At 34.5% G+C, this 27,410-nt stretch overlaps 1 protein-coding gene across 27 annotated transcripts in view; it reads right to left on the reverse strand.

Annotated features, from left to right (window-relative positions):
* Nucleotides 1–27,410, reverse strand: part of TPD52L1 (TPD52 like 1) — a 139,875-nt gene that overhangs the window by 41,693 nt on the left and 70,772 nt on the right. For all 27 annotated transcript variants that reach the window (XR_012489204.1, XR_012489207.1, XR_012489206.1 and 24 more), the window contains 2 exons: nucleotides 18,344–18,459; nucleotides 10,773–10,921 (listed from right to left, as the gene is read on the reverse strand). Coding sequence is in view for 21 of the 27 variants with exons in the window: in XM_074309938.1 (XP_074166039.1) it covers nucleotides 10,773–10,921; nucleotides 18,344–18,459 (265 nt within the window). In the remaining 6 variants the exon portion in view is untranslated. The remainder of the gene's footprint in view (nucleotides 1–10,772; nucleotides 10,922–18,343; nucleotides 18,460–27,410) is intronic.

Raw genomic sequence — 27,410 nt, forward strand, 5'->3', positions numbered from 1 at the left:
AAATTGGTGTATTATTTGAGGATTATGAATGACAGCTGGGCTTAGGGAAGCTGGTTAAACTTCTGTAATTAGGCATTAAACAGCTTTCCAGAAGAAAGACATAAAGAACTGAAGCACTAACCAGTGAGATTCAATGCCAGTGTACCTCCAGGAATTTTCAAGGATTCCTTCTGAATTTGTTATAGTCAGGATAGGATTCACAGAATGCCCAAAGAGTACCTGAGAGACTAATGACTTGAAGTAAGATCAGAGGGTCACTGAAGGAATCACTGTATGTGTATGCAATGTTCAATTCATTGTGCATAATTATTTTTAAACGGAGATCAAATAAAACCCCAAAGTCAAAATTTCCTTATCACCATCATCTCTCCCCAGTGTTCATTTTTCCAATATGCAATCTTGGCATCAGTGGACTCCTTTTGTTCTTTAACAAAAACACACACACAATAATACAATAAATACTATACAAATTGTGAGATTTTTAAAATCACTATGATTAACTGCTATAATGTAGCAGAAACTGATAATTTAAATACCAGACCAGTGTAATCCAAGGATACTGATAAATTTCCTCCAGATGTGGACAAAAATTTAGATACATTTAATAAAACTAAACTCCAGTCAGATGTTGTGTGCTTTTTAGAACTCCCAAGTTGGAGTTTCAAAATGTACTATGCTTTCTAGAGCCCCCACGCTGGGGTGCCAAAATATACCATCACGACTAGCTCTCTGGAGGATCTCGGGACCAGCCCAAGTCCTTATTCTATGTGGAGGAGTGATGAAGCAGGGACCCACAAGAATGGTCAAAACTTGGAGTCCGTATATTCCAAATTTTCTCAGCCTTTCTACACCTTAATATCCTTATATAACCAAAGCAATACTGCGCATGCCTAATAATACACTGTGCAAGTGGGGACTATATAAACAACTTGCTATTATATGTAGATGACTCTTTGCCACCTGGTATCACTCTGAGTCAATCACAACACAGGTTGTCACTGCCCCCTGACTTCTTAGGGAGGTCAAGAGTCTTTAGGGGAGATGGGGAGCTGAACCAGACACTATCAGCAGGTTCCCTCTGGGCTGAAGGGTCTTATACCTCACCCCAAGTTTCCCTACTGTCAGTGACCCTCTACAATCTGAGATGTGACAATTGTTAGGAAAACCAGCTCCATTCCTTTATAAGAGCAACAGCTTCTAATTTACATGTACATGGCACTTTCATAAGCATAATCTAACTGGATGTGGAGAACAATCCTGTGAAGTCTATGGCATAAAGATTATTTTTATGTGATAGACAAGATCAGAGCAGTTTAAGCTACTTAATGTAATGGGAAGGACCAGATAATTATTTAGTTTAACTCCCTTGTTTTACCAAAGAGGAACTACAAAGTGAAGGGACTTGTCCAAAGTCAAATGTCTGAAAAAGGTTAGAACCAGGATTCAATCTTTTGGTTCTGTTTTGATTTTTTCCTCCTCATATATAATGCTTTCTTCTCTTTTTCACAGTTAATGAAAGTCAAATTCTAGGAAAATCTTACATAAACCGATACAAAGTGAAATGAATAGAATCAGGAGAACACTGAACATACATAGTAACAGCAATATTGTAATATGATCAACCATGAATGACAGCTCTTCTCAGCAACATAATGATCCAAATCAGATTGCTTCCTGGAAGTCTTGGGAAGGGGAAAAGTAAGGGAGGAGAAAAAAATGTAGAACACAAGGTCTTATAAAAATGAATGTTGAAAACTACTTCATATATGTACTTCATATGCTTTGATCCAAATTGAAAATCCATTTTTTCCCTCTGAAGATGGATAGCATTTTTTCCTCATAAATCTTCAGAATTGTCTTGGATCATTATATATACATATATATATATATAAATGCTTCTTTATGGCAAATGAGTAATTCTGCTTTTGGAAGAAGTTTTTGATTATTGTTTTAAAATCATGGACAAAAAAGTTATCTTTGGGAAGAAAATATTCATACCAAATGATATCATAGTATATCAAAGGTTCTCAAAGTACGGCCTGAGGGCCAGACGCAGCCTGCTGAGGACATTTATGCAGCCCACCAGTAAATGATGGTCCTAGTCTCTCTTAAACTCTTAGTTTACTTCCTTCCTCCAAAGGGGGAGTATTTTGATGTCAAAGATATTCACGGGAGTCTTTTTCTCCTTACCCCCAGGGCTCTTCCCCAGCTCTGTAAAATGTTCTCAGGGTCCTAGCTGCCTATCTCTATGTCACACCCCTGACCGTGTGTGTGTGTGTGTGTGTGTGTGTGTGTGTGTGTGTGTGTGTGTGTGTGTGTAAATGTTAAATGGGCTGAGGGGCAGCACAGAGTGTGAGTTTTTGTTTTTACTATAGTCCAGCCCTCCCCCACAGTCTTGAGGGACGGTGGACTGATTCCCTATTTAAAAAGTTTGAGGACCACTGTAGATTATTTGAGAGAGTAAAAATGGGCCCAGAGATGTTTTCATTAACATCTCAATATTTATGAATTGATTTATCTGGATTTCAGACTCATTTTTTGCAAAAATACAAACATATATAAAAGTTCATTTTCAAACTTTTTCAACAACAATGCCATTTTTGATAATAACTGGAAAAGATGACTTAGGACTTAAGACAAGAAACTAGCAACTTCTTTATTGGGTAGGGAGAGGGTAGTTCTTGAGGGTAACTATTATTGATGTCTTTGACACTCCTCCTCCCCACCTTGGTTTGGTAGTGATAGTAAGTAGGACATATATAGACCTGTGCTTGTTAGGATTGGTTAATATTTAAGGTTTCCCCCATATTTAGAGTTACTTAGATCTACCAATAAATGATACTTTCAGTTTAGGAAAAGGAAATCAATACAATATAGCCTTTTGCTATTGGTTTACCTCATGCTAATAATGCAGATGTTAAATACACTCTGTAATCACCGACCAATTAAACTTTGGTAAAATGGGTGGTAATTAGTTTTCTCTCTGTAACATCTTTACTAAAAGCAATAAGTAAACTACTTTCAAAACTCATGATTATTTTTTTGTTTTCTGAACTGTAATTGTAGTGTGTCAGACTAGGTTTGCAAATTCATTTGGAATGAGAAGCACTTTTATGAAAGTTTCAGTATTCTCTCTGAGACAGTCTAAATTTGATGACCAATTTACATTTATTTTTTCTTTCAAAGTGACATGGATGTCAAAGGCATATCAATTTAGAGGAAAAACTCATCTGCAAAACATATATAAGAAATATGATAGAAAAAATATTATGAACATTATCTTGCAGAACAATAAAAAAGCAGTGGGGAGGGAAAAAAATACAATTTTGAGGCACATGACCACTAATAAATGAAACTGGAAGGAATGACAAGTTCAATTAAAATGGAACAGATCTTCCAGCATTTTATGCTCAAGTTCAAGAAACTGACATTCTAGCTCATCACAAATTCATACAGCAAACACGCTACAATATTGAAATGTTCAATTAGATATAATTAAACCACCAGGAAAGGGGAAAGGAAAAGCAACTCCATTTACAGGAACTACAGGTGCACAGGCAAAGGAAGCTCAGACATTGGCACAATGTCTACGGGGAAGAAGGCTGGAAAATATCAGGATAGAGGTGCAAGAGGTGAGACAATAGTGGATAGGAGTCCCTGAGTCAAAATAATACAGAATAAAACTCTTCTTCAATAAGGCAATTTCCAACATTCCATAAATTTTGTCACTATGTTACAGAATTTTAATATATAGTTTATTGGAAATAAAGAGTTTTAAAAGTTCATTGTTTTTTTTAATGGAAAAATTATTCATTTTACAGAAATTCACCCTTCAACTCCGCTAAACATCTAAAGTGAAAATTGACTTACTTGTAAATAATTCACTAGATGGTTGAGATTTTTTGCTATCATAATTTTGGGATGTTCAGCAATGAACAGCAATCTATTTCCTCAATAAAATCATTTTCATGATTTTATTGATTATTTCAGAAAATTGTTAATTCATATTAATGTCACTATTTTATAAATTATCATTTTACCATATCTGCTTTCTTGTTAAATTTTTTTAAAATAATGTTCTTGATTTGAAATAATTTAAATTCAATGTTATTATTCTGAAGAAGAAAATGTTTATTAAAACTTTTTAAGGGTAGATTTAATAGATTAGAAAACAATCCTCTGCTATTTTTAAAATAGTTTGTATGGGTAAACACATTTCCAATTATATTTTAATGTCACATACTGTTTATGATTGCAGTATCCTCAGTGTTACTAAATATGTTAAATCATTTTTGAAGTGAATGTTATTATTTGGAGGCAACTAGGTGGCCCAGTTGATAGAGTGCTGGGTTTTTAGTCCAGCACACATACTAGATAGAGCTTTGTAATTCTGGGCAAGTCACTTAACCTTTGTTTGTCTTAATTCTTCAACTGTAAAACAGGAAAAATAACAGTGTCTAACTTGCAGGGTAGTTATAAGGATCCAAGGAGATAATATTTGCAAAATTCTTAGTAGACAGTTTGAGGATCATAGTACGAGCTATAAAAGTAGCATAATGGACTGAGCATCCCATTGAAAGTTAGTATAACCTGGACTGAAGTTTTGCCTCTAGCCCATTGCCATACAGCCATGGAGGCTATATGATCATAGATGGGTCACAGCTTCTCGGTGTATCAGACAACTCTCAAAATACTTCATTTACAGACAGGACAGGTCTGCATTGTTAGAAGGAATTTACAAAACTAGTGTAACCCCATAATAATGAAATCATAAATATGGAATCCAAAACCAAAATGAACCATGTTTCATAAACAGTCTGTCAAACTTAATATATTAACCTCAATTTACTAAATTGATTCAAAGCTTAGAAGAAAACCTTAAGAGTAAAGGGCAAGTTGGGGGCAGGAAGGTCTTGTAGCTAGGAATCCTCTAAGATAGAAGATCTGCATAGAAGATGCAAGGGCTCCTGAGTCCTCATGCTTCCTTATTTAGAATTCCCGAGACAAGTATGATCATTGTTCTGTGTCTCAATCTCCTCAGCCTCTCAAATAAAAACTTTTCCTGATTTTATTTAAGAGATAATAAGAATTAAAACAATACAAGAAATATGTGTGCCTGTGAATTAAGCCTTTTACTTTCACAGGCAGTTCTGAGATCAGTCTTGCCATAACACAACACTAATAAGAATGATAACAATAATATACTCCATTACTGATCATAATAAGTGGTTGGGAAGTTCAACCAACAAGGATATGGTTTGCATACTTATCACAAAGTTCAAACACAGAGCATTTTGAAATATTTAATGTGTGAACTGCCCTGACTGCTGTACAGCTTGTGCTCATTAAAAACACCAGGAAGATAGATGCTGGCTTAAATACACATTCAAGTCACTCTCCCTTTTGTGCCAAGTAATGTGTCAGAAACAATTACAGCCCTCAAACATTAGGCAAAATGAGGGTCCCTCTCTAACACAGCAAAGGGAAAATAATTAATGAAATAAGACTATATCTCCTGCCATGTCAGACAAAAGTATTTTTCTGGGTCCACTCTATTCACTCACTTTATCTGCCCACTCCTGCAGATCTCAGCCACAGGAGAAAGAATGTTAGACCTGATATGCTGCCCCATTAATACCAAGAGTTATTCAGAATCAACATAAAAGGAAAGCTTTAAGTCTTAATAGGATTCTAATATCTTGAAAGACTCAAGTTTTTCCCATCACTATCACTATCACTATCACTAAGATGTAAAATGGATCTGGCATTTTACTGGCAACAGTTATGGAAGAGAGTTGAAAGTAAGCAATTTTGAGAAACAATTTTATTACCATGGTGGATATAATACATAGGCTTGTGAGAATGGTTCTTCCTCTACTTCTAAAAATGTGCTTCTTACAACATGAACTTGACTTTCTCTAAAAAATGAGGAGAGCCTAAGCACCTATCAAACTCTTAGCAGAAGAAAAACCTTTAATGTCTGTTTACCTATTTATTCTCCTTCCCAGAAATAAAAGGCTTAGCCATGCTACCTACCCTGAAAAGTACTTTTGTCCCCTTCCAAAAGCTATAATCAGGCCTAGGGTCTTGCCTTAAGTTAAACTGTTTAGTTTCTTTCTAGAAACTAAAGAATTTTCAGCATTTTTATGTATCACCAACAAAATGCAACAGCAAGAGATACAAAGAGAAATTCCATTCCAAACAAATGTTGAGAGTATAAAATATCGGGGAATCCATCTACCAAAAAATAATCAGGAATTATATGAGAAAAATTACAAAACACTTGCCACAAAAATAAAGTCAGATTTAAATAATTGGAAAGACATTCAGTGCTCTTGGATAGGCAGAGCGAATATAATAAAGATGACAATACTCCCCAAACTAATCTATTTATTTAGTGCTATACCAATCAGACTCCCAAGAAACTTTTTTAATGACCTAGAAAAAATAACAAAATTCATATGGAAGAATAAAAGGTCGAGAATTGCAAGGGAATTAATGAAAAAAAAGTCTAGGTGTACCTGATCTAAAGCTATTATTATATAGCAGCAGTCACCAAAACCATTTGGTATTGGCTAAGAAATAGACCTGTAGATCAGTGGAACAGATAAGATACAAAGGACAAAAAAGAGTACATCTATAGCAATCTAATCTTTGACAAACCCAAAGATACCAACATTAGGGACAAAAATTCATTATTCGGAAAAAACTGTTGGGAAAACTGGAAATTAGTATGGCAGAAATTAGATATGGATCCACATTTAACACCATATACCAAGATAAGATCAAAATGGGTCCATGACTTAGGCATAAAGAATGAGATCATAAATAGATTAGAGGAACAGAGAATAGTCTACCTCTCAGACCTGTGGAGGAGGAAGGAATTTATGACCAGAGGAGAACTAGAGATCATTATTGATCACAAAATAGAAGATTTTGATTACATCAAACTAAAAAGTTTCTGTACAAACAATACTAATGTAAACAAGATTAGAAGGGAAGTAACAAATTGGGAAAATATTTTTAAAGTTAAAGTTCTGATAAAGGTCTCATTTCCAAAATATATAGAGAACTGACCCTAATTTATAAGAAATCAAACCATTCTCCAATTGATAAATGGTCAAAGGATATGAACAGATAATTCTCAGATGATGAAATTGAAATTATATCCACTCATATGAAAGTGTTCCAAATCACTACTGATCAGAGAAATGCAAATTAAGACAACTCTGAGATACCACTACATACATGTCAGATTGGCTAAGATGATAGGAACAAATAATGATGAATATTGGAGGGGATGTGGGTAAACTGGGACACTGATGCATTGTTGGTGGAGCTGTGAAAGAATCCAACCATTCTGGAGAGCAATTTGGAACTATGCCCCAAAAGTTATCAAACTGTGCATACCCTTTGATCCAGCATTGCTGCTATTGGGCTTATATCCCAAAGAAATACTGAGGAGGGTAGAGCACCAGCCTTGAATTCAGGAGGACCCGAGTTCAAATCTGGTCTCAGACACTTAACACTTCCTAGCTGTGTGACCCTGGGCAAGTCACTTAACCCCAGCCTCAAAAAAAAAAAAAAAAAAAAAAACCTAAGCACAAGAAATACTGAGGAGGGGAAAGGGACCTGTATGTGCTAAAATGTTTGCGGCAGCTCTTTTCGTAGTGGTTAGAAACTGGAAGATGAATGGATGTCCATCAATTGGAGAATGGTTGGGTAAATTATGGTATATGAAGGTAATGGAATATTATTGCTCTGTAAGAAATGACCAGCAGGAGGAATACAGAGGGGCTTGGAGAGACTTGCATGAACTGATGCTGAGTGAAATGAATAGAACCAGAAGATCGCTGTACACTTCAATGTTGTATGAAGATGTATTCTGATGGAAGTGGCTATCTTCAACATAAAGAAGATCCAACTCACTTCCAGTTGATCAATGATGGACAGAAACAACTACACCCAGAGAAGGAACACTGGGAAGTGAATGCAAATTGTTAGCATTACTGTCTATATACCCAGGTTACTTATACCTTCGGAATCTAATACTTAATGTGCAACAAGAAAATGGTATTTACATACATATATTGTATCTAGGTTATATTGTAACATATGTAAAATGTATGGGATTGCTTGTCATCAAAGGGAGGGAGTAGAGGGAGGGAGGGGATAATGTGGAAAAATGAATACAAGGGATAATGTTATAAAAAAATTATTCATGCATATATATTGTCAAAAAATTTATAAAAATTAAATTAAATTAAATTAAATTAATAAAATAAAATAAAATTTTAAATTCCAGAAAAAAAAACCCTCAAGAATTCATCACCTATTTTCTAGAGCACAGAATGCCCAGGAGCAAAGTCAATGTTTAGGACTCCCTGCCACATTCTCCCACTTAGACCCCCTTCTCTTCAGGAAGCACAGCATCCTCAAACGTGTAACACACCAATTAGATCTTTGCTAGTGTATCTGATAAATTAACAATTGCTAGAACATTAGAAGGCCCTAATTTTCTCATTGCATTTTGGAAAAAGGCTGACATTAGACATTAATTAGAATCCAAAGCATTAAATAATAGGCCAATTACAGAACTATCTTCAGGCCTTCTAGCACCCCTAAAATAACATACTTAAGAACAGGTCACTGTGCATAATACAAGCTTTGCTCCTAGTTAGATCAAAGGATGATGGCCAAGAAAGAGTTCTATAAACTGATTTCATCATATGGAAATCTTGGTTCTTTCAGGATATTTCTAGGAATGCTACTAGAAATAGAAATGACTTGAGTCATATGTCTAAGCCCAATTATATGGATTTCAATTATTATAAATATCATTCTGATTAATAATCATAGAGGTCAGTCTTCATTTCAGGTTAGTCTTCATTACTAGAATTGAAGTTAATATCAATGTTCAAGATATTTCAATAAGGAAAAGGATGGAAAGAAATAATGGTATTTGTTGTTATTAATATAAAATTATTAATTTTGTATTAATGGTCTTAATATGCATTGTATGAACATAAAAAGAGTGATTAAGATGTCAACAACACAACAACATATAAATACTTTTTCATCTCTATTTGTGATGAGAATGGATTGTGGTATCTCAAGAAATATATAAGGAAATACATATAGGAATATGTGTGTGTGTGTGTGTGTGTGTGTGTGTATATATATGGAAACAAAAAACTAGGTTTCAAAAAATTATAGCAGATCTCTATGCAATCAAACTATATATTTATATAAATATAGCAGATAAAAAGCATTTGCCTTGGCTGAATAAAATCCAACCTTAAAGGCTCTCCTCTAATATGGAGTTCTCATATCTATGTTAAGTTTATATCAGATTTTTATGATAGATGAAACTAAAGGCTTACTGTTCAGTGAGCCTCTGATCATGAATGTTAAGTAAGGAAGAAAACAGGTGTTTTCCACAGTTGTGCAAAGTCCTCCAGATGCTCACATTTTCAGAGGGCACTGTGTCTAAATGGCACAGCTCTAAGTTCAATGAACTTCCAGTGTACTTTTTTGCTTCCTGGATTTTTGAGAATATGTTACAGATTATGGCTGATTACAACCCATCCCACCTGTATATGCTGTGTTTTTCACTCTGTTCTATAAAAAAGGTTGGGGAGGGAATAAAAATTTTTGCCAAATTCTATGCAGAGTGCAAGGGGTCTGAAGAATGAGGAGGGAAATTCTAGATAAAATATTGCCTTAAAATGCTTGTAGCAGTCTTTATGACAAGGAACGGAAAACTGAATGGATGCTCATCAGATGGAGAATGGCTGATTAAGTTATGGTATATGAATATTACAGAATATTATTGTTCTATAAGAAACAATTAGCAGAAGGATTTCAAAGAGGTCTGGAGAAACTCACATGAATTAATGCTAAATGAAGTGCGCAGAACCAAGATATCATTGTACACAGCAACAATACAATAATCAATTCTAAATGGCCATGGCTCTTTTTAATAGTGAGATGATTCAGGCCAGTTCCAATGGTCTTGTAATAGAGAGAGCTATCAATATCCACAGGGAGGACTGTGGGAATTGAATATCACAACATAGTATTTTCTCTTTCTTGTTGTGGTTTGCTTGCATTTTGTTTTCTTTCTCACTTTTTTTTTCCTTTTTGATTTGAGTTTTCTTTTGCAGCAAGATAATTGTGGAAATATGTATAGAAAAACTGCACATGTTTAACATATATTGGATTACTCATTGTCTAGGGGAGGAGATGTGAGAAACTTTGGAACACGGTTTTGCAAGGGTGAAAGTTGAAAACTATGCATGTGTTGTTGAAAATAAAAAGCTTTATATAAAAAAAAAATAAAATAGAACATTTTTGCCTTCATAGTTGCTACATGTGCCTAGTTGTAGCAGTTGGAATATAAAAGTCCTGAACAGTTGTAAGAAGTCTAAGTTGGATCCTAGGCACTATGAAGGGCATTGAGCAATAATGGGTGAAGAGAGTGGGGTATAGCTGTGTTGAAGACAAGGCTTCTGCAACACAGGAAGGATATGATGTATCTTGCACTACCCCTTGGGATCAGACCTCAGCCTTGACTGAGAAAATCCTTGATCTCAAGTTGCAGGATTGCTCTAAGCCACTTTAGAATCAACCTATTGACACTTTTCATTTTGTCCCAAGAAAATGACCCTTATTCTATGCAGCTGAAAAGTACTAACCAAAAGCTGAGGGAGGAAAATACAGTAAAAAAGAAAGAACAAATAAGCTAGAAGTGGTGTGAATTCTGTACTTACGCAGTTGTAGTCTGCATTTCATGCCAGCCTTTGCTAAAATTCTGTTTCAATTCATTCATCAAATTCATGCCGAGCTTTTGTTTTATTTCCACCAGATGCTTCTCTTTGGCTGTTAACACTTGTCGTAAAGTTGTGATTTCGTCTTCTAGCTAGATACAAGACAGGAAAATTTTAAAAGAAAAAAAAAAGATGAGACTTTTGGAAAACCACCTTAATGAATACAAACATGGCATGAATGTAGTTCCATACAAACATGGCATGAATGTAGTTCCAAGGGGCTAGTCTGGGCCCTTTGGCCCCACCTGAAATGTACTGCACAAATGACTGTATCCTCAATAGAAACTAGAATCACTGAATTGGAAGTAACTTTAGAGGTCACCTAATCAAATACACCAAACACAAAATATTCCATGCAAGTCATCACCAAACCTCTGCTCAAACACCTGATTTGCCCATTTCATTTTTGAACAGCTCTAATTATTTAGATAATTATCTTTATATTAAGCTAAAGATCTTGTACTTAATGTTCTTCAGATATGGGGATCTGAATTCAATCTTGTCTCAGACACTCAGTTAATTTCATCTTAGGTAAATTGCCTAACCTCTTTCTCAGTCTCATTTTCCTGATCTGAAAGACAGGGAATAATAACAGCACCTACCTTACAAGGTTATTATGAAATATCATATTAACATATGAAATATTAAATTACAAATAAAATTACATACATATACATTTAAAGATAGATCAACTGGTACTACAATGCACAGAATGCTGGATTTGGAGTCAGAAAGACAAGTGTGACACTGGACAAATCACTTAACCTCTGTTTACTGAGTTTCCTCAACTGTAAAATGGGGATATAAAGGTACCTACTTCACAGGTGATTTTGAGGTTCAAATGAAATAATATTTGTTAAAAATAAATAAATACTCAGCAGTGTCTAGAACATAGTAGGTCCTATGCAGATGCTTACTGCTTTTCCTTTGCTAAAACATTCTGGAAATAAATTCTAGCTTTATTCTACTCCAAATTGTAACAAAGTTCTAAGTCCAATCTCAATCTTTCTAGTTATTTATCTCCAGCTCATCTTTTTTTGCCAAAGTGAAAACTTAATTCCCCATATTACCATTATTAATTTTCATTACTTAGGGATACTTAGGATTACTTAGGATACTTATTCAACACATAAATAAGTTAAAAAATTATGTTAGTGTGATATAGGACCTAAATTTCAGTTTCCTATACTTTCTCAGGACATTTAAACTTGGGGCTACAGTATGATTTCTTTAAGAAAAGAAACAATAAAAACTTGATATCTGCAAAGTTTTGTCTGTAAAAAGTTGGCTTATCCAAGAGATATCTGTATAATGTTTTCAGCCCAGCTTGGCTCTAGTGGCTCAAAACACTAAAATAGCTATTGATGATATAATGGCATCAGTCAAATAATATACAGCTCAAAATATTTGGATATGGTCAACTTTCTATATTATATACCAAAGTCCCTTTCTTAAAATGATGCTATTAAATCATCAATTGAAAAATAAAAGTGAAGAGGGAAAGCCCAGAGGCTGGAAAAACAATCCAAAGCATGTGCTGTACTGATAATAGAATAAAGCTTTGATTCCATATACATGGGACAGATTGATTTGTGTTTTCACCTGGATCTATGAATTCATTAATATGAAGATACCTGATATGGAAAAATTTTACCACCAATGCAAATCAGCAACTCATCTATACTTTATACTCTTAGGGAGTTTCCTGGAGCACTGGAAGAAAAGATTAAGTACCTTTTTCATAGTCAGACAGCTGGCATTTGGTATCAGAAACGAAGTGTAATAAAGATCTTCCATATTTCAAATACCAACTGCATGATACTCTTTTTCATGTGTAAAATGAAGGGGTTAAACTAAATAGTTTCTAGATCCCTTTCCAGATTTGTGAGCTATGATCCTATCAACATTATATCATTTTGGTTCTCCAAAAGAATATTATTATTTTATGACAATCAGCTCAGTTCTCTGGCACATGTTTGCTTCTGAGAAAAGCAATTGCTGAACTAGTTTTGCCTTGACAGTTCATTTCTTTTAGGAAATAGGTCTTTTCAAAGTTCTAAGAAAAATAGTTATGGAAATTCAGTTTGACTTAGAATTCTGAGATAGCAGCTGTTCGTGTGAATTGGATAAGCTGTAAAATATGAGAGCAAATAGAGAGCATAGTATACTTTAATGATTTATATATGACTAAATAAGAAATACAAAACTTTTAGGTTAACAAATAGGAAAAAACAAATACCAGAACCATCTATAATTATGAAACAAAAGTAATTTAGTTGATCATAGAAAGAACATAAGTTATAAACACAACCTAAAAGAATACTGTTCACAGAATGTACATGGGGTAGAGAGGATAGAGAAAGAGACAGAAAGATGAAGAACATATGCAGAGAGAAAAACAGAGACAAAGACAGACGAAAGGACAGATTTCAGAAATGTGGTAAAGAGAGACCCTAACATTCTCTATGCTATCATTTGTCTCTGGATAGATCAGGTTGTTTAATGAAAAATGGGAGTATTTTCTACCACTATTGATGCTGAAAGGAAGAAGAAAAGAAAGTATACACTCTGTTATTTATCATGACTTGCAGGATACAGATAGAGCCAAGAGAAAGGAGAGGTCTTTGACTTTGTATTGGCATCTATTATTGCTGAGAGGTGGTGATGATGAAGAATACTGCAAAGAAGCAGAACCCCAGTTTTGAGATAAAGGTTATTGTCCTTTCCTAAAAGAGCATAACATTCATTCATCTGAAAGTATTATCTAAACCTGAATTTAGAAGTGACGGATACTAACTACCATTGAAGAGTTACATCCAGCTGATCAGAAGAACAACTCAAAAGTAGAGAATAAGAGAAATTATCCAGTGGAATGACTAATTTGACTGAGATGTCATAATCAGTGAGATACTACTCAAGCATAGCATGAATTAGCATCAGTTTCATATAGAGCTATGCTTATCAAGGAACTTTTATGGACAATTCTTAAAACAGAAAGAGGATACTGAAGCATATAATTATAACATTGTGAGTTAACTCCAAGAATGTAAATTTCTTCTTATTCATATGGTACCTTTGACTCTTTCCCAAAGATATGAATGGAGTGCATTGGTGGTTACGTTGTCATCCAGGTGGATGTGTAAACTATGATGTGTTATCCCTCAATTTGATTAATAAACATATCTTTAATATTATTATTGTTAAATAAAATGATTTTGCTTAAATAATCTAGGATTTCATCATTATGAACTGCAAGATTTATGTAAATAGAAGCATATTAATAACCAGAGAGAGAACTATGGAGACTGAAAGTGGATCAAAGCATAATATTTTCACTTTTGTTGTTTGCTTGTGTTTTTTTTCCTTTCTTGTGTTTTTTCCCTTTTAATCTGATTTTTTTTTGCTCAGCATGACAAATATGGAAATATATTTAGAAGAATTGCATATATTTAACTTGTATTAGATTGCTTGCTGTCTTGGGGGAGGGGAAGAGGGAAGGAAAGGGAGAAATATTTGGAATTTGCAAAAAATGAATGCTGAAAACTATCTTTGTGTATATTTGGAAAAATAAAATGCTATTAAAAGGAAAAAAGAAATATACACCAACTGCTGGAGATTATGCCAAATGAGAATCAATATCCCCATTCAAATTGAGTTTACAGATAAAATTTAGTTTATAGATAAGTCAGAGGATCTCAAATCAATTCCATTTTTCTTAAGGAGTAAAGTATACAGCTTTGTCATAGTTATTTTCTTCTTTCTTCAGAGTTGTTGAAATGTGAATGTTCTGTTGTCTCTAAGTTGCAATCGTTCTCTGGGAGGAGATCTCTTGTGGAGCTTCTGGGGAATCAGCCTTAGTTTTAGTTCCAGTACCAGTAATCCCCAAAATGCAGCCAGGAGTTAAAGGTCCGGATCCTATATTGTGTCCTTCTAAGTCTTGAATCTTTTCCTGTCAGAAGGTCTCCAACCAGCTTCAGTCTCTAGCTCCCTCTGAATCCAAAGCCTCCAGCCAGCATGAAGGTAGACATGGGAATGAAATCTTGACTGCCAACAAGAGTGTGGGATTGTGGGTTTCCGGGTTTCCCAGAATTCTATCCTAGATGTGAATCTCCCAGAAATCCATGAGCAGCCTTTTCCTTTAGATTTGTGAATCTGCTAGACTTGCAAATCCGCAGGAAGTCTTCTCCTTGACCCAATCCAGACTGCCTTCTTCCAGACTGACTCTAGACTCTTAACTTCTTCTGGACTCAATGTTGGCTTCCAGAGAATGGGCTTGTGGGTACTCCAAGGGCTTGTGGGAACTCCTTACATAATCAATGAGCTAGCTCTTTTAAAGGTGTTAACTCCTTTAAAGGTGTAAACTCCGTCCAGAAGTCTAAAGGTGTAAACTCCTTTTAAAGGTGTGAACTCTGAGCTAGTGAATTGTTAACTACTGACTTACCACCTAGTAATAATGCTAACATTGTTGGGGTTTTTATTCCAAGATATTTTTGTTGAGTTTTTAAAATTCCAAAATATCTTCTGGATGATTGAGAGATGAAAATCTTACCCCAAGAAAAACTGGGTCTTATCATAGTTCACACTGTACAATCAAGTGAAGGAAGGGAAAGAACCTCACACACACACACACACACACACACACACACACACACACACACATACACACACACACACACACATACACACACACACACACACACACATACATACATACATACATACATACACACACGTCCTTATATCCTTAACAAACTTAAAAGACATAAAAATATCAAGTGGGATTATCTTCCCAAAGAATACAATAGTGCCTCTTAGAAAATTAAGCTAAAATGAAACATGCCACATATATATCTTGGAGAAAAGTATAACTCAAGAACACTTGTCTGTGCATAGGACAAAACAATGTTCCACTATAACATACCTAATAATGGTTATCCAGCCTCTGCTTGAGGACCTCCAAGAAAATACCAGTGGAAAAAACTAAGCTCTTGGAAGTCAGAGGACCTGGGTTCTAATACCAATTCTGCCACTTAGTAACTAACAAAGTAAAATTGCTCAAAAATGTGCAGAGTAGCAGCATCTAAGGACAAGACAAATAACTAAATACAGTGAAGTCTGGCTATGCAACTAAACCAATGTTATTATCAACTTTAAATAGGCTAAAAAGGAACTAACTCTAAAAGGTCATGCATTTAACCCTCTTGTGAAGTCACAGTGACATTTTAAGACCTACTGTTGAAAGCATTTATAGCATTTTGCATAGCCCTGTTAAAATTTGTTTATAGATCCAAGAAGTAATTAAGATTTGTTAAGATTTAAGATTTTATTTGTGTAAAATTACAATTATCATAAATTTTGCTAAATAACAATAATGATCCTTTTTAATAAAAAGCTTTTAAAATGATTAATATAAAAGTCAGTTTGGGAGAAGATATGAGAAAAGTTCCCAAGGCCTTTAAAATTATTCTATTCCATTCATTCAACAAACATTAAGTACTCACTTTCTCAGTGTTAGAAGACCAAGTATACATTTTTAGAAAACCAGATAAGCTAATTTATCTACCATAACTTGAGAGGGAGAGGCTCAGAGTGGGCAAGGGTCTCTGGAAAGTGTCTACTTCATATATAAGCAAGCCTTTATTAAGTGCCTTACTATGGTTGGTTGGTGGTTGTCCTTCCTTCTTGAAGCTTCTTAAAAGAAGCTTTAACTCTGTTAAAGCTGATTTACAGTATGTCCGACTGTGTCTGATCAGATCAATGAGAGCCTGGAATACTTTGCCACAGGTGAGACACAGATAGTCCTTATGAACATTTGGAGTGGACTCTAACTTTGCCCATCTCACATTTCTTCTAAGAAAATTCAAATCTGCTTTGCTCAAAGAGTATAGCACCTTCTCTGATGAGGGCATGCCATTCGGACAGTCTTGTGTCATGTCATAAAATCAATTCTAAAGTTAAGAGAGACCTTAAGCTCTCTTACCAGTCACCAGTCTTACTAAAATCCAGACACTGTAAGCTGAGTACTAGAGATATTTGTAAGGTTTTAGGTGTTTGAAGGATAGAACATATTACACACTATAGGGTGAGGAAGGATCAGAGATATTAAAGAGAGAAGACAAGAAAAACAAACCACCTACTTTGCAGTTCTATTAGTGGGACAACAAGGGTCCTGCAAGGAGGAAAAATTATGATGGGTGGTAGCACAGAATAGAGCTTCTTAAACTTTTTCCACTCGTGAACCTTTTCACCGAGAAATTTTTATAAGATCGCAGTTATATAGGGATATAAATTAGGTATACAAATTAATGATTTACTGACAACAAATCATAATTTCAGGATCACCAAATTCAGTTATGCAAATTGACAAGTTTTTTTTTTAAAGAAGCTTTAACATAGAAGACACAAGTGGATAAAACAATAACAATGATCTCACTTTCATTATTTTTTCTTTTACATTATTTATATTTTATATTCATTTTTTAAAATTCTGAGTTTCAAATTCTCTTCCTCCCTCCTCTGGAAATAGTATATATGTGAAAAAGCCAGGTAAAACACATTCCCATATTAGGCATATCACAAAAAAAAAGGAAGAAAAAGTCAAAAACAGAAGGAATGAAAAATTTATGCTTCAAATTACACTCAGGCTTCATTTGTTATTTCTCTGGAGATGGACAGAAAAGATAAGTCCTTTGGAATTATCTTAGATCACTGCTTATATCACTATCAAAATAGCTAAATCTTTCATGTTTGATAATCATTACAATACTGCTATTAATGTGTGCAATATTCTTCTTGTTTTACTCACTTCATTTTGCATCAGTTTCTGTAAATCCTTTAAGTTTTTCTAAAAACATCCTGCTCATCATTTCTTAATACTACAATAGATTTCTACAATAATCACATGTGACACCTTTCACCAAATGATGAGCAGATAATCACTCCCAATTTCCAATTCTTTGCAACCACAAGAAGAGCTGCTATAAATATTTTTTTAGTTTAAAACTTTGAAAGTCACAGATACAAAAACTCTCTCCCTTTTGAGCTATACCTATTCTGAATCGATATTAGGTGGGCAGATGTGATGACCTAATAATATTTAAAATGTGTTCATGAACTTTAAGTATATTCATGAACTTTATTTTATATTAAGAATTTTTAAATTAACTAACCATAAGATTTAGTTCTCCCTTCTGAATTGCACCTTCTGAATTTTTGTTGTCTTTTTTAAAGGAGAGTGAACACCAATGCTGGTAGTCATAATCCTGAATGAATTCCACAGTATAATAAATGGTACAAATATCTCAACCATTCATTTTACCTTTGAAGTGAGCCTGACAATAGACAATAAATATTGCAAATTAATCAAGAAAAACGGCTCATTTTACAACATACTACTCTACAAAATTGTATTAAGTGAAGGACAAAATAATTATAGTGTGTGAACTTCATTGTACTTATAACAACTCAAGTTCTAGAAGTAGAAATATGAACATTGAGGGGATGACTGAACTTACCTTAACTAGTTCAGTCTTTAACTCTTCTCTTTCTTCTTCAGATATCATACTACTGAGGTCAATACGAGAGATGGTTTCTTCATCAGGTTCATGCAGTGAATCAGTCTCCAATAAACCTTAAAAAAAACGAAGATAAAAGAGGATCAATTAAGATATTAACAGAGTTTTCCCATCTTCCCTAAGAAGAGAAAATAAAACAAAAGCAAGGTAGAAAAGAGGGCTTTTACCCACTTACATCCACAATAACCTAAGGTGTCCCAGTCATGTGAGTGTTAAAACAACCATTCCCTTTAATAAAAATGTATACAATCTCAACTAAAATAAAAGCAGTTTCCAAGGTAATTAAAAAGCAAAAATAAAAGTAAATAAGGCATGAAAGACAAACTTCTCCTATGATTTCACTCACAAAGAATTCCTGCTATCAATACAAGAAATTGGCACCTTTTCTAAAACTTACAAACTTAACAACGTAGGGACAAGCCTAGGAACAGTTAGGTGGCACCTGCCCTGAAGTCAGGAGGATCTAAGTTCAAATGTGACCTCAGATACTTTACACTTACTAGTTATGTGATCCTGGGCAAGTCACTTAACCCCAACTGCCTTGCAAAAAAACAAAAAACAAACAAACAAAAATATAAAAATATAAAATAATATAAATATAAAATAAAAATATAAAAATAATATTGCTATTACTATAAACAACATTTTCTTCATTATTTCATGTCTATGTTTTTCTAAGATCATTTAGCTCATTATTTCTTATAGCACATTAGTATTCTATCACAATTATATGTCACAACTTATTTAGCCATTCCTCAAATTTCTAGTTCTTTGCCACTACAAAGAGAGCTGTTATAAATTTTATTTAATTTTACAACATAAAGGTTTTCCTTTTCCCCTAATCATCTTTGGAAATTATATCCTAAATGTCCCTAAAACATTCTTGCTCCATGGAGGAATGGTTACTGTATTCACTAAAGTATGTTCCCTTCTCTTACACCTCAGTCACAGCCAAGGACCACATCTGGTCAGCACCCTTGGCTTGATGTCCCCAAATCATCCTCCACTCATCTGTCTACTGCTTGATGATAATGTATGAGTTGAAAGTTGATAAGATGAAAGTTCCTGAGATTGTGAATTTCTGAGGTCTAGTCCACTGCCAGATGGAGCTGTCCCCAGACTGCTGTTTATTATTCAGGAGAATCAGACTGGAGGTATTTACACTTCACTCAGCAAACCTCAACCACTGGAGCTCCTGTCTTCTAGTATCCCCTTAAATTGTTATAGGAGAACAACTGCTTTATTCCTTTATTTTTGCTGCTCTGTGTTTATTTTGCAGAGAAAATTTAGAAAGCCTGGAATTTTCTGACCTCTTACCACCTCCTCAGAATTCCCCTCTAAATGAAATTTAATTTATCTGTCAGATGGCTAGATATAATGGCATCACATAAACATGGTCAAAGAACAAAAACACTATCATTTGTTTATGCTACAACCCAATAATAGGTTCACTTTGTACAAGAGGAGGAAGGTAGATCAAAATACAAAGCAAAATATTAGAGTATAGTTAAGGCAATGGGGGTAGAAAGCAAACAGAGAAAAATCAATAAACTAGTAAAAGAGACTCTGAACATTAAAACAGACTAACGGGGATTAAAAAAAATGCAAAAAAGATGGATGAATATAGGTCAATCCAGTGAATATGTAAATCACTAGTTACCTAGTTACTATGGAGACCAATATCAAAGGAAATAAAAATAGGTTTAACGAAAGGAAGCATCAGCAAGCAAATCAACTGTACAATATCAAATAGCTGCAAATATGTCATCATGGGTCAAGTGTTTGAGCAGTTACTTTCTTCTTTATAGGCCCAAAATGTTTCCATCATTCCATTTTATTGTTCACTGAAAAAGCTCAATATTTTTTGATAAATGTCTGAAATTATTGACATATGTAATTAGAATGGCCTAATTATTCCCCAAATAGCAGATATAATAACAGTTGGACTGAAAGATTATCTAAATTAAATTCATCTATTTATATATGGTTCTTAAGCAAACTTGCTAAGTGGGTGAAAGTTGTGTCAAACATTAGCATCACTCATTTCAGTTCCTCATCCTGTATCCTAAATATTTATTGTCTCATGATGTTAATGTTAAGCAGCATAAAGTTCTGGTTCTTCCATTTCCTCCAAATGACCTGTTCTATTCCCTTCAGAGCAATAGTTAATAACTAGCAAATATGAATAAAAATCTAACAAAAAACAAATCTGTCAATATATGCTAATAGCTTATGTACTAATACTCCCATCATAGATGATACATTTATATCTTGTCAGGGATCTATCTTTAAAGCACAAAGTATCTATAGCTAATATAATACTCTATGTCTGACATCAAGTTGACCCCACCAATGGTGTTTTATATTATTTAACATTTCTGTGGATGTGTAAAGTACTCCCTCCAGCAATAGGAGCCATGACCTATCAATTCCTTCTGATGCTCTCCTACTCATTCCAATGTATTTCCATAAATCTGTGACTGGTTACACAATATGCTGGAAGTCTTCCTCTAAATCTCTGATACTGGTGGCTATCAAAAGAGCATGCAGGTTGACCCTTAGTTGTTTCTGGTGGTATATAAATGCATATTTATCTAATGACATTCTCTATTTCACTTCTGCATAAATCCTGTTTAGAAAATTATGCAATCTGCTCAGATACATCTTTTTACTTGGTATCCTTGTCTTCAATTTTTTTAAATTGAAAATGACATTTATTTAAGTACTTCTTTATTTATTACATTTTGATAGTTTTTATTTATGAGATATATGCTTGGGAATTTTACAACATTGTCTTCAATTTTCAAGAGACTGTTGTATTCAATAACAAGACTATACATAGGAAGAATACTGGTATTAATAAGAGGTTTTATTTAAGGCTGAAGCTGGAGTTATTAAAAGAACAATGCAATTTCCAGGACACTTTTCTTTTCCCTGTTCAGTTTTAGAATCATCTCATTTGTCCATTTTCAGTGTCTATTCAAGTCATATGTATCAATGAACCAGAATTATGGATTGTTTGTCTGTTTAGCACAATCTGACAACAGACTTTCCTTAAACATTTGATTTTTCCTAGTCTTCTGTCTGGTATTCAAAGCCTATATTCTAGTCCCCCCCTCCCTGCTTTCCAGTCATCCATCTTTTTACAGTCAACTTCAGCTACTCTCATCCTTCCATATTTTATGATTCAGTGACAATGGCCTCCTTGCTGTTCCTCACACACAAGACATTCTTTTTGTATTTTTACTGGCTGTTTCCCATGTCTGGTGTCTTTTTCCTCCAGATTTGCATCTCTTGGTCTCACTAACTTCCTTTAAGTTCCAGTTAAAACAGTACTTTATGCAATAAACCTTTCCTGATCCTCCTTAATGTTATCTTCAATTTATCTTGTATATATCTTATTTATACACAGATTTGTTTGTCTTGCATAGTCTCCCTTAGATTGTAAGCTACTGGAGAGCAAGGTCTTTCCTTTAATTTGAAAAATGGGGTGGGGACTTTCTTTGTATCCCCAACATTTAGCACAGTACCTGGCAGATAGGTGGTACTTAATAAATGCTTGTTGACCAACTGTATAGATAAATTGAATTTTTCAAAATGAGTATGGATCTCATTTAGGAGGTTCTGCAATGTGCCAACTTTGTTGCAATTCACATAATGAAATACACAAACAGTTAACATCTGAGCAGGAGGCTAGGATAGCATTAAGTAAATGATGGGACTATATGTTCATTCCATAGAAAAAACTACCTTGGAAGCCTAGGAGATAGTCCATTTTATCTTTGGGTACCCAGTAACCATCAAGGGTGCATGGGTACCCAGCAACCATCAAGGGTGCAAAGCACATAGTGGGTGCTTAGTTTGTGGAACTGGATAATTATGATTATGCATACAGCTCATAAGATATACTAAGCTTTTTGAGGATACAGACTATTTTTTTTTCTATATATCCACAATGCCTAGACAATATGTGGTACAAAAGAAAGCCCAATGACTCTAGACTCAAGAAACTTGGATTCAAATCCTGCCTCTGCGGCTTACTGTACCTGTGTTACCCTATTTCAGTTTCCTCGTCTATGAAATGAAGCAGAATAGGCTCTGAGGTTCCTTCCAGATATACCTATATGAAGGTATCATTATACATAGAAAATACTTTTTTGATCTGAACTTTGTGCTGGACACTCTCCATATTGGTGACAAATACTTTTAACAAGCCTTCCTGTTTTATGTTTCCATTGATGTTAATAATTAGAGATCATCAAACAGTTATTTCTATTATATCTTTTAAGGAATCCCATAAGATTTTTGACACATGCATGAGTTCCTTCTCACATTTTTTTAATTAAAATAAAAGGCACAAGGTGAACTGGTATTCTTTGTTCCCTTCAGCCAACTGTGTGACTATAAAAATGTGGCTTGCTATAAAATACTACTTGTAAAAATTCACCTATTCTCATTCTTTCAGCAAGAAGCCCTAAACAGAATGTATACATTCTCATAAAAATTTCATAGAAATGGGAAAGTGGGAATTTTCTCTCCAAAGTTACCAATAATCATTCATTTGCCAAATCTAATGGTTTTCTCAATACTCATCCTTTTAAAAAAAATTTATTTTATTTATTATTATTATTATGCTGCAGAAGTAATTGGGGTTAAGTGACTTGCCCAGGGTCACACAGCTGTAAGTTTCTGAGGCCACATTTGAACTCAGGTCCTCCTAACTTCAGGGCTGGTACACCATCCACTATGCTACCTAGCTGCCCCAGTCCTCATCCTTAAAATAAAAAAAAATAATAATAATAAATTCTTGTTTTTATAACACAGAAATTCCTCCCATTATATTTCCTCCTGTTCTGTCTCAAAGAGCTAACCTGTATAACAAAGATTTTTTTTTTTTAAGAAAAAAGTAAGGGCAGCTACTTGGTGTAGTTGATAGAGCACCAGCCCTAAAAGTCCGGAGGACCTGAGTTCAAATATGGTCTCAGAAGCTTAACACTTCCTGGCTGTGTGATCCTGGGTAAGTCACTTAACCCGAATTGCCTCAGCAAAAACAAAGAAAAGAAAAGAAAAAATAAAGAAAGAAAAGAATAGTGTGGGAGGGAGACAAAATGAATAAAAAATTAATAAAAATTAAAAGCCTAAAAATATATTCAATGTTGTACATCCATGAACCTACCAACTTTACAAAGGAGTAAAATGGAGATAGATAAGAGGATGTTCTCATATCTCTTCCTAGGAACCATGCTTTTCCTTTGTAATTTTGCAACATTTACTTCTGATTGTTTTGTAGTGATTGTCATCCTTTCCCCCTTCATGAAGGCCTAAGCTAAGGTCATTGCACTGTGTAGAGAAAGGCTTGGATGTGTGAGATGTGAATATAGAAATGCTAAGTTTTAGAAGAGAATGAGTGTGGTGATACAGAATGAAGGGTTGGTGATAATACAGGTTATAAACTTGGGAAATTGTGGAGTAAAGTAACCAGAGCTAAATAACCTGTGTTATCACCAACTCTTCACTGCTTTCCTGATCCTGCTCGTTTTACCTTGCATCAGTTTTTCCAGCTTCTCCTGAAATCTGCCTGTTCATCATTTCTTATTGTACAAGAGTATCGCTACCTTAATATTCCACAGCTAGTTCAGCCATTCCCCAATTGTTGGGCATTTCCCTCAATTCCCAATATGTTGCCATCGTGAAAAAACTGCTTTTTGCACATATAGCAAATATAGGTGCTTTTCCCTCTTTTTCCCCCCACAAATTTATTTTAAATAAATATAAGAAAAAAGAAAAGGAATACAAAACAAGAGAGAACACTGTCATGTGTCCAGCAAAATATCAGGGAGGAGTCAAAATATATAACAACATACCAGTTCAAGAAAGTATGTGTGTGTGTATATAGATATATATATACACTAGAGAGAGAGAAAGGTTCATGAGTGTCCATTTAATTCCTTGTAAATTGATCTTGGTTCTCTGCTGCTCACCTTTTTTACTTTATTCTTCCCCCAGCTTTTCATCCTCACTCATTCCTAAGCAGGCTATAGTTTTTAAAAAGCATATATTTCTAAATACTTATGTAGACACACATACACACATACACACACACACACACACACACGCACACACACACACACCTTTTTCCTGTCCCTGCTGACCCTTTGCTCTAATTCTGCTCCTAAGTTGCCTTGCTATTATTAACCTTTCCTAACCTATGGATCCCTTTCCCAACCTATGGATCCCTCTCTTATCTACTTCCCTTACCCTTTACTTTCCTGTCTGACCATCTCTCCCCTCTTACTTCTTTATAGGATTGTTCTATATCCTTCATAGTATATATATGCAGTGCTACTACCATTTGTGAAGTAGGTTTTTAGAACTAGGAGCCCTCCTCCCCTTTCTAATGCCTGTGTCTATTCTTTCTCTGAATTTCATATAATAATTTACTATTTTCTCCTTAAGTATTCCCCAATCTTTCTTTTGAGATGCCTTATTGTTGTTGATGTCAATCTTTAAACATATGCTATACTTTCCCCATGTTAATACACACACACACACACACACACACACACACACACACACACACACACACACACACAATTTGTCCATCTTGAGTTCCTTGAAATTGTGATATTGGCTAGTTAAATTTTCTATTAAATTCAGATTTAGTTGATAGAAAGCCCTGAAAATCTACAAGTTCATTGAATGTCCCTTTTTTACATTCAAAATTATAATTTTGCTGGATATGATATTTCTGGCCACAGATCTAGTTCTTTTGATTGTCAGTAAATAGGATTCTAAGACCTACAGTTTTTTATTGTGGCTGCTGATGAATCCTATACAATTCTAATTGTAGCTCCAGCATTTAAATTTTTTTTTCTTATTTCTTGAAAAATTTTTCTCTTTGACCTGAGGGTTTCAAAATTTGGCAATAATGTTTCTATGTGCTTTCCACAAAGGATCTCATTAAGGTGGTGATCAGTGGATTTTTTCTATTTCTATTTTCTCCTCATGTTTTATCATTTTCTTGGATTATTTCTTGCATTATTGTGCCAAAGTCCTTTATTTAGTCAACTTTTAGGCAGTCCAATTATTATTAATTTTTCTTTTTTATCTGTTCTCCAGATCTGTCATTTTTTTATAAGATGTTTCACATTCTGTTTTATTTTTTCATTCTTTATAATGTTTTATTATTTCTTGGCTCTCATAGCTTCACTGGATTCCTCTTGCCCAATTCTAATTTTCAAAGACTTATTTTCAACTTTGAGACCTATCTCCTTTTCTAGTTAACTTTTTTGCATAATCATCTTTCTTTTCTTTTCTTTTTTTTTTTAAGTTTCTCCTCAAAGTCTCTCATTTGATTTTTAAATTTTTGGGGGGGGTTCTTCTATAAATTCTCTCTGAGCAAAGCCATTTCATTTTACTCTGGTCTAGAAGCAATTCTTTTTGTTTCATGGTACTCATCTGAAGAACAGTCTTCCCTGTGCCCATAGTAAGTTTCTATAGTGGGGTTCATTTTTTAACAAGAGATATTAAGTATCTCTCTAATCACCTCTGCTCTCCTCTCTGATCAGGAACCCCAAACCAATAATTCCTCACTTCTGCAAGTGTCCACAACCAGCAGCAATCTTGCCCTACTGCTTCTGTACTCAGCGGGTGCTGGTTCCTTCTCCCCCAGGGCCATGACTCTGCAATACAGCTGGACCTGGTGTTCCTGCTCAGCCGAGGTTCCCTCAATCTTTCCAGACTCAGACCCCAACTCTACAAATAGTCCAGAAGTTTTTGTGGTTCCTACTGAGACTTCAACCACACCCAGCTAGTTCCAAGGAGCACCACTTGGTGTTTCACTAGCCAGGAGGGGTTCAGACTTCTTTTGGATAAATCCTCAGCCTGGGATCTTTCTTCAGATTTTCTCCTGTTGTACCTGATGGACCCTGTTCTTCCCCAAATCTTCTTGATTTTTTCCCCAGTTTATCTTTGCCCTGAAGTGAAAATTTGTTCTATTTGTGGGGGAAATCAGGAGTGCTTGAAATTTACTAACCTATGCTGCCTTCTTCCTAGAATTGTCCTTTCTTTCCTCTTTTTTTATGATCTTTCTAGGATATAGACCTATTAATGGTACTCAGGATCAGAGGGTATGCACAGTTTAATTGCTCTTGGGCCATAGTCCCAATTACTTTCTAGAATTGCTGTATCAGTTCACAACTCCACCAACAGTACATTAGTGTCCCAATTTTCCCACATATTCTCCAACATTTATCACTTTTGTTTTTCATTATATCAAAGTCAGATAGTTGTGAGGTGACTTCTCAGAATTGTTTTAATTTGTATTTTTCTAACCAAAGTGATTAGAGCATTTCTTCATATGCCTATAGATAACTTGGATTTCAAAAATCATCAAGGAAACTAGAACTGGAGGATAGAAATAATCATTGAAAAAATATACCAATCATCTCCTGAAAGAGATTCTACAAGGAAAACCCCCAAAAATATGTTGCAAAACTCCAAAAGTATAAAATCAAGGAAAAAATACAAGCTGCCAGAAAAAAAAAAAATTTAAATATTGAAGAGCCTCACTCAGGATCACCCAGCATTTGGCAGCTTCTACAATAAAGGATCAGAGAGCCTAAAATAACATAGTCCAAAAGGCAAAGGGCCTGGGGTTATAATCAAAAATCAACTATTCAATAAACATGAGCATCATCTTTCAGGGCAGGAGATGAACCTTCAATGAAGTAGAGGGGCATTCAATAATTTCTACCAAAAATACTAGAACTAAACAGAAAATGTGATCTACAAATACAAGACTTGATAAAAGCATAAAAGGTAAACAAGAAAGTTTTGATACTTTTAACTTTTTAAATATTTAATAAATGTTTATTTATTGATTGTTCTTCATACATAATATTCCATCTCCTGTTCTTGTGATCATCTCCCTTTCCTTCAATGCTCTCCTATCAGAATTTTTTTTTTTAAGGATTGTACATGAAGCTTCACATTGATGTAACAGATG

The sequence above is a fragment of the Sminthopsis crassicaudata genome, chromosome 4 (assembly GCF_048593235.1).
Source record: "Sminthopsis crassicaudata isolate SCR6 chromosome 4, ASM4859323v1, whole genome shotgun sequence".
Taxonomy (NCBI): Eukaryota; Metazoa; Chordata; class Mammalia; order Dasyuromorphia; family Dasyuridae; genus Sminthopsis; species Sminthopsis crassicaudata.